The 8,387-nt window shown below is 36.7% G+C and overlaps 1 protein-coding gene across 2 annotated transcripts; it reads right to left on the bottom strand.

The window, feature by feature from the left end:
• Nucleotides 1-418: 418 nt before the first annotated feature.
• On the bottom strand, nt 419-8,014 carry LOC133746385 (pleiotropic drug resistance protein 3-like). 2 transcript variants are annotated; one of them, XM_062174563.1, is made up of 24 exons: nt 7,671-8,014; nt 7,432-7,555; nt 7,100-7,185; nt 6,916-7,000; nt 6,559-6,718; nt 6,388-6,464; nt 6,228-6,281; nt 6,041-6,131; nt 5,534-5,835; nt 5,158-5,439; nt 4,744-5,057; nt 4,498-4,658; nt 4,306-4,409; nt 4,055-4,208; nt 3,796-3,946; nt 3,627-3,702; nt 3,219-3,551; nt 2,641-2,931; nt 2,393-2,476; nt 2,168-2,301; nt 1,552-1,779; nt 1,105-1,276; nt 774-1,028; nt 419-685 (listed from the first exon to the last, which is right to left on the bottom strand). In XM_062174563.1, exons 1-24 carry the CDS (start codon nt 8,012-8,014, stop codon nt 419-421), a joined length of 4,329 nt encoding a protein of 1,442 aa, XP_062030547.1. The 2 variants fall into 2 exon arrangements, with proteins under 2 accessions (XP_062030547.1, XP_062030555.1); XM_062174571.1 differs by having other exon boundaries at nt 3,627-3,697; nt 3,806-3,946.
• Between the last annotated feature and the right edge of the window lie 373 nt (nt 8,015-8,387).

Below are 8,387 nucleotides of genomic sequence, written 5' to 3'. Positions count from 1 at the left end.
TTCAATTCTGTATATTCTGTTTTCTTTGTGCTCTTGAGCTATTTTTCATGATCAAAGACTCAAACTTTCATATGTAAATGAAAGAAAAATTCATATACTTTTGCTCTCTTTTCTGCATCATCTGCGATTTAGGGTTACCATCTTACCATTTTTTAGCTAATTTTAGACGTACAGGCCCAATGTTAGTGGTACTGAAATAGGACGAAAGAAATTAGGAGAAACACTAGCTTGAACAAACTTTGAAATTGCCAAGTATGATTTGTGAGGCAGCCACTGCAAAAACTCTAGGGAGTTGAGAAACATTAGTACTTATTATCTTTTAATGATGCGAATAAGCTCCAAAGTATATTACAGCAATGACTTTGTAGTGAACTATAGGGAAGTTCAAGTACTCAACTTCAGTAACTGAAAGACATTATTACCTCCTCTGAAAGTTAAGTTTTTCAGTAGCAAGTGCAAACGCAAATGAGAAAACTAGTGGATATGCAAGAAGAACAGTTCCTACAATTCCTAGATCATCATAGTTGTATCCATAGATGGTTTCTAAGAAGGAACTGATAGTCTTTTCTTCCCCGCGGAGTACAATTTCCTTGTTTAGATCTCCGTACTGTGAAATGAGAATACCTTTTAAGGACCACGATAAAGGGCAAATCCAGTAGCCCCAAACCCACCATTTAGGAATGTTCTGCAAGAGGGACGTAAATTAAAATTCCAAATTTTATGCAAATTCTTTTTGTGTTGATTAAGTAGAACTAAAGATAGAGTTGACTTACTGGTTGAGGTATTAGGAATCCCGAGAACAGATTGAACATGGTGTAGCAGAAACTTGCTAATACTGAAGCCACTTGGAAAGTTGGGGTCGCAGAAGCAACCAATATACCGAAGTAAGTGAAGTAGAGCAGCGTACAAAACATAGCATACACATACCAGAATACTTTGTAAAGTGACCAGTGGAAACCAATCGATGGATATGTAATGGTCGAAAACAAAACTGCTTGAAAGAATACATAGGGAAGTTCAATGATCACCTGCAACATATGGAAGAGTTATGTAGAAATCTTTAAACTGCTGAAGCATGGCCTAGGAAAATGATTAGAACCATACCTGTGAAAAAGAATATGCCCATGAGGAGTACATTCCAGCAAACCTTTCTCGGTATACAACATTGCGCTCAGAAGTGACAAATGGTAAAACAGAGGAACAGTTACCAATTCCCATGCATTGTTGTAAAATAAATATTGATCCTAGAATGCTGAAGAACTCCTGTTCACCATTTCTTCAGAACAAAGATAAAAAGTTTTTCAGATGCTAAATATACTAGTCTCTTCTATGTTTAAGTGGGAATGTATTCTAAAACAATAATTAAACGAATGCAAGAAAGGGTGCTTATTCTTTGGGAAGTCATGCATACTTGACTTTTTGGAGGTGGTAGATGACATAGATTATCTGGTACATAATTGGTGTGGTCAAGCCAACATCTTTCCTACATGTCTAGGTGATGATTGCAGATTTTATATGCATTATATGGAAAAATACTATCAAATTGCTTACATTCTCTGTCCTTTCTGCCAAAGAAGTGCTCCAAATATCAAAGAAGATGCAGCAGTAATTGCCAATCGCCCCAGATTATATCTTGGGTTTCTCCAATAGGAGAGATGTCGCTTCCAGAGACATGCTTTAAATTGCTCCCATCCATTTTGTGGGAAGTGAGTAGGAAAATACAATTCCTTTGAGCCTTGTACTGGAAAGCTGAGTTCTCTAACTAGATCATTGTTCTTCCTGAATAGAACAAGAAATGTTCAAGTTGATTCAATAAGCTCTTCAACAATATTAAACAATGTTGTGTGGGGACAAACTAATTGCCTCCCTTTCTCTAGAAATCACACACTAGAGTGGTCTAATATTCTTACAGTCATTTAAAAATTGTAGCACTGCTAAAATTTTGAAAAGGTTTTGAAAATAACAGTAAAGATCTTTCTGCTATATAAAGAAAGCCTTTGCGTTCTTTTACATGGGCTGCATCCCAGCTAGTTTGGGTAAGGTGCCCTTGTGAGAGTGTAACTAGTGCTGATGTTTTGAGATAGAAGTCAAATGCAGGAGTTTGGCATTTTAGCAGTGTTTGTGAACTCAGTAATATATGCTGGTGCAGTAATACACAAATACTCACTGGCATAGATGTGATTCTCTATAAAGCTGAGAAAAATCTAAGGCCAGTTTGGCTTCTGCAGAAGGACTTGTGACTTCTAACATCCATGTTGCTGGGTTGTAATTATCTTTGATTTTTGGAACCCCAGAAATACCCTGCAATAGAAGGGAGTTAGAAGGCAGAGTTGACAGAAATGACATGTGGAAATAGATGTTCATGAAAATTGTGTGTTGTCATATAACTCACCTCAAAGTATTGGATAAGCTTACTTGAATCTTGACCCAGCTCTCCACAGTATATTACTTGTCCTCCTCTTTTCATCAAAATAAGCTGTAAAAAGTTGATATTAATCAAATCACCTTATTTCTTGTCATAATATAGATGTTGTAGAATCAGAAAATGGGCCATGCATTATATACTACATAAGAGATTATTCTCAATCACTACAATGAACTCATAACTTTTACAGGTGCACAATTACATTGGTCAATTACCTCGTCGAATGCTTCAAATATGTCAATACTTGGCTGATGAATAGTACATACAATAGTCCTCCCTGTACTGACGATATTTTTCACAACTCGCATAATTATTGCAGCTGCTCTTGCATCTAAACCAGACGTGGGTTCATCCATGAATATTATTGATGGATTTGAAACAAGCTCTACTGCTATTGTTAACCTTTTACGCTGTTCAGTCGATATACCACTACCACCTGGTATGCCAACTAACTCGTCTTTGATTTCATCAAGCTCTATCATTTGAAGTACTTCTTTCACAAACTCCTGATAAATGGATAGGTCAATTTGAAACATCATGCAATCTTCTATGATCATAGGACTTCTATTTCTCTAGGAAATATGTATTGTTAATAGTTAATACAGCATCATATTCTGTTCCTGGACGCTATTGTTTTGCTAAATTTCTGGTTTTAAGTCTAAAACATTGATACATAAGTTCCATTTGGATAATTAAGTCTAATAACATGCACTAGTACCAGGTCTAGGTCTTAAATTTGAACTATGATGTTTGGCATTCATACTAAATGCTTTATATGTTTAAAGGGACTTACAGCTCTAGTATTTATATCAATCTGGGATGGCAAGCGTAACCAGGCTGAGTATGCTACTGATTCTTCTACTGTAAGCTCTGGAGAATGTATGTCACTTTGCTCGCAATAGCCCGATATTCTGGCATATGTTTCTTGGACTTTTGGGTACCCTCCAATTCTAATGTCTCCTTCAATAATTCCACCAGTTTTTCTTCCTGAAAGAACATCCATCAGTGTCGTTTTTCCAGCTCCACTAACTCCCATCAAAGCTGTTAGAATTCCAGGTCTAAATGCGCCAGTTATATCTTGAAGAAGCTGTAGTCGATTTGGTGGGAAACCTTGCTCTCTCAGTTTCTGGAAATATAAGGGTGATCAAATTGATTTATATCCAACATTCTTAGAAATAGGAATTCATAATAATGTGGTTACCTGGGGTGTATCAATAAAGTAATGCAGTTTGTCAAATGATATACTTATGGGCTCAAAAGGTAACACCATGCCTGCAGTTTAACAAACCATTATGTAACATCAATATAGCAAAGACAGAGACATGATTTTTAGGAAACAAGTTCTTTAATGATTTGAAATATGGTAAAATGATATCTCACCTACATTTGTAGATTCTGAAGAAGTTATGTCAGTATCTACACAAGTTAATTCGTGTTCTTGACAGGAATTGTTTAAAGTATCCTTTTTCTTCAGATGAGAGAATCTTTCATGAGAGATGATAGTCCGAGAACTACCTGGAGCTGTGCAAAATTAAATTTCAAGTACAGGTTAGTATCTAAAGAATTTATGGTCAATTACTTAGATTTTTCAATATTCCTTCTTGTTGGTGCATAGGTGGAGGGAGTTACACTTTGAATAACTGAGTATGCATGTGAATCCAAAGTTGAAAACGATCCAAAATCCAAGTAAAGCTCCTATTGATATCCAATAGAAGTAGTCACTGAAGTTTAGACCATGGTTAATTAGAGCTTGCTGGCCTATAGTGACATTGGAAGATAAAACCTGTAAGAAAAAGGGAGCATTGATATGAACACGTACTTAACATATTAAGCTACACTAATCTGATTTCATTTAATGAAAAGTAGAAGTCCTGCATCACCTTTTGCCACCTTGGAGCATGAAATTCATTTATTGAAGCACCTAGTTCTGCAAAGGCCAATGGAGAAACCCAAAATCCCCATGCCAACCAAGCAGGTAGAGAAGCTGCATTAGGAATGCTTATTAGATTAATTGACTGGAATGCCACATATTTTTAAACAGTTCTACTGAAGTCACAAATAGCCTCCCTTACATTTTGGAATTATAAAGCCACCAAATAGATACATTACTATTAAAGAGAATAGACCGACAGTTCCTGCAACAGAAGGATTTCGGACCAAGGATGCAATCAAACGAAATAGTGATATTGCTACTTGATGCACGAGGAACAAAAGAATAAATTGCCTGAAGAACCTGATATTCATTGATAAAAAAAAGTTTTAGTAAGTCACAAAATCAAATGTATGACAAAGTAAAGGTTTAGCCTAGGAGAATATACCTTTCAGGTTCAGGACTGTAACCAATAACATAATAAGTGAGGGCTGTCCAAAGAAATGCATCTAGCAATGAGAATGGAATCTTTAGAATGGCAGCTGGAAGGGAATAAGCCCATGCAGGATAGAAGTAGAAATCTCTTTGCTTATAGAAGACTGCAAGTCTAGAGGCAGTCATTGATATCTCTGCAATTCCAATGCAGAGCAGTCTAAGTAGAGCATAAAACAAAGAACTCATGTAGTACTTTGCATGGGTCTCGTCGATTTTCATCCATGTACGTGAAAAGATTGTCATTGTTATTAGTGCAATGACCACAAGCTGCACAATGAAATGAGCTAGGTGTGAAAGGTTGATCAATTTAAGTGGGGTTCCTTTTTTCTTTTCTTTGTTTTCACAAAATGCCTCCAGTATCTGTTACCTGTGCTGATTTGAATACATGAACAAATGAGTTTCGCTTCATGAGAAGCCATTCTCTAGAAAGGCATGATTTGAATAGTTCCCATTTTCTCAGTGAGTAAATGTTGAATGACAAAGCATGTTTATGGCACTCAGATTGATCGAAAGGCTTGCAAAGTTCCTCTTCAAGCTTCTTTCCGACATGGAAGTCTTTAAACATATTTACGAACTTATCAACACTGATATAACTATAGGGTTGGTCTTTATGGTACCAGTACTTTGCTTGATCCTTTTGAGAAACCACCTATACAGAGAATCCACTGTGGAAATAATCAATACAGAGCAGATATTCTTGGTAACTTGGCAAATTTAATTTGTATATACACAAGGACTCTTGCCTCTTGGAGGAAGTCAGAAATGCCTTTTCGTGGTGGGCTACGGAAACCACACTCCTGAAAGAACTCCACAACATTGTCACTAGGCCCATGGTATACAACTTTTCCCTCAGCCATCAAGATAATATCATCAAACAGATGAAAAGTCTCTGGTGTTGGCTGAAGAAGTGAAACCAAAATGGTGGATTCTGTTACATGAGTCAACTGCTGCAGACAAGTTACAATTTGAAAAGTAGTGGAGCTGTCTAGGCCTGTTGATATCTCATCCATGAAGAAAGCTCTTGCTGGGCCAATCATCATCTCACCTGTTAAAGGAGAGTATCATGAAACTATAGTTTGTCATGAAAGAAAAAACTTTTCGATGTAGTAGAAAGTGCCCTATTGACTCTTAGTATCTACGTTTTTGTAGTTTCAGCAAGCAGAGGCTTATAGTAAATTTTTTGGATTCTTATTGATGCTATTCAGAGATGAGAACGGTAGGTTAGTAGCAAAGTGGGTAATTTACAGAACCTGTTGTCAGCCTTTTCTTTTGACCACCGGAGATTCCTCTTTGCATTGCATCCCCTACGATTGTATCAGCACAAATATCCAGCCCAAGGATCTAAAAGAGAAAAAGAAACTAGTAACAAATTCTCTGCTAGTTAGAGTGTAGAGGTAAGACTTGGTCTTTGTTTTTCTAGTTCGCAAGGAGGACTACCTTTATTATATAGTCTGTCATTAAAGATTTTTTCAACCCTTCAATTGAAATGGCCTGTTAGTCAAGTTGTAGAGACAGTGAGCTAGAGATGGACAATTTGCTGGCTACTTGATAAGATGACAGGAAAGAATTAGAACGTGACTATTATCAAACGTCATACCTTCATATAAGTGTCAATGTCTGGTTCTGGGACAATACCAGCTTGGTTCTCTCTTCTAGCAACTTCTTTCATAATATCTTTAATGGACAAAAGCTTCTTAGTTAAATCTGGATTAATAATTACAATGGCTAGATGTTGGGAAAAAAAAAAGTAGAAGAAGAAGAAGGCTACCGGCTCTGCTTCCAATACCCTGGCAGCGAGATGAGAAATCCAGTGCTTCCCTCACAGTCATTTCAGAAATATGCAAGTCATATTGACTTATGTAAGCTGATGTCTTCTGAGGAACAAACTCGTTCATCTTATAACCATTGTAGGTTATTTCTCCTTGAACCTAAATATTTGTGAATAAATTTATCAGAATTAGCGAATGAACTTAAGTCATATTCACTCGAGCTCATCATGGTGTTTCTGAGTCAGACACATAAGTTGTAGAAATTATTATTTTGTTGCTACATATTACATCTATTTAAATAATGCTAGCTTATGCCTCTGTCTTTTATGCAGTGGATTAGTAATTGATTAGAGAACCTTGAGAGAGTGGTTTAGTTTTCCTGCAAGTGCCTGTAATAAGGTGGTTTTCCCACAGCTTGGAGGACCAAGTAATAGAGTCATCCTGCATGAAATCCAATGTATTTAAATCCATTCAACTCTTAGTCTAGTCTAGAAACAGAAGAAACCAATTTTTTCAAGCGCTTTTGTATTGAAAATTTACCTTGAAGGCTTGATGATGCCACTGACTTCTTTTAGAATTTCTAGTTTGTATGCTTGAGGCTTGCACCCAAATATCTGTGTCATCACCTGTCAAACATTTTTCATCTTATTCAATATGGAAAGAAGTAGAACTCTACTCTGCTAGGTAGTTTTGAAAATACTATTATGTAGATATCAAATTAATGAACATTCCGGTCATTGAAATTTACAATTCACACACACCAAATTTGATCACTGTATCCTTTCCTATCTCTTAATGGAATTAAATTCTCATAATTCTTTATTTGCACAGGGTGAAATTCTTTTCCTGTTGGGATAGGAAAAAGCACTTACGGAGAGAAAGCTTTTGAGCGTGTTCCATAGTGTTGGGAGCGGCTTTCCTTGAACTACTTCACATTCTGCTTCTACAAACAAATTTTGGTACCGTACTTCCACAGTCGGTAATTGCAATCCCACTCTGAAAATCAAAGGTCAGTCAATTTAGTCCATAGCATATACATATTAGCTATGTTTTATATATAAACTGTAGTGACTAGTGATTATGAGCCGGACATTCTACAAATATTACTTACCTGTCTATTCTTTCTTTGAGTTTCTGTAAGAGGCGTTGATTATCTCCTTCTATGTCCTTGAGAAGATAATCAATGAACACACGACGTTCCAGGGCTCCTAGCTTTGTAACATCAACTACCCTCTTACTCTTACCTTCATGATCATCTTCCTCTTTGTTACAACTGGAGAGTGACGTTTGAATGCGTTCAAATGTGGGCAATCTTTCAATGGCAGCCCACTGCAACTCAACCTCATCGTCATCATTCTCTTTCATGGATCTGACATCTGAAGTGATCCTGAAACTTGATGCATGCTGGTGGAAAGAGGTCCTCACACTTCTTCCTATCTCTGCAACCAAATCCATTTCAACTTCCAAGGGACTCTGCTGCTTCACCTAGCCTCTTCCTACTATGTTTGTGAGTGCATCAGTTGATTCTTCCTATATATAAGGAGTTGTATATTGTGTGTGTAATGTTTATGCTGTACTGAAAGGAATGCATAAACTGCTCAATTTGACTTTGTAATATGACAGTTCGTACCGTACACTGAGTATGCATTGGCTGGGATTTTATCAAATGATTGCGGTTCACAGGGATTCTATCATTGTTTTATATTCAAATTCCTGAATGAGTTGCTAGCATGAATACATGATATTGCAGGGTAGAAAATGAATACACGATTTGTAATCGTTTATTGTATATATGAATGTAGTTGGTTAATGTGTTTCCAGCAAGCAT

The sequence above is a fragment of the Rosa rugosa genome, chromosome 1 (assembly GCF_958449725.1).
Source record: "Rosa rugosa chromosome 1, drRosRugo1.1, whole genome shotgun sequence".
Lineage (NCBI taxonomy): Eukaryota > Viridiplantae > Streptophyta > Magnoliopsida > Rosales > Rosaceae > Rosa > Rosa rugosa.
Note: the sequence above shows the minus strand (reverse complement) of the source record. Positions and strands in the feature narration are given on the sequence as shown.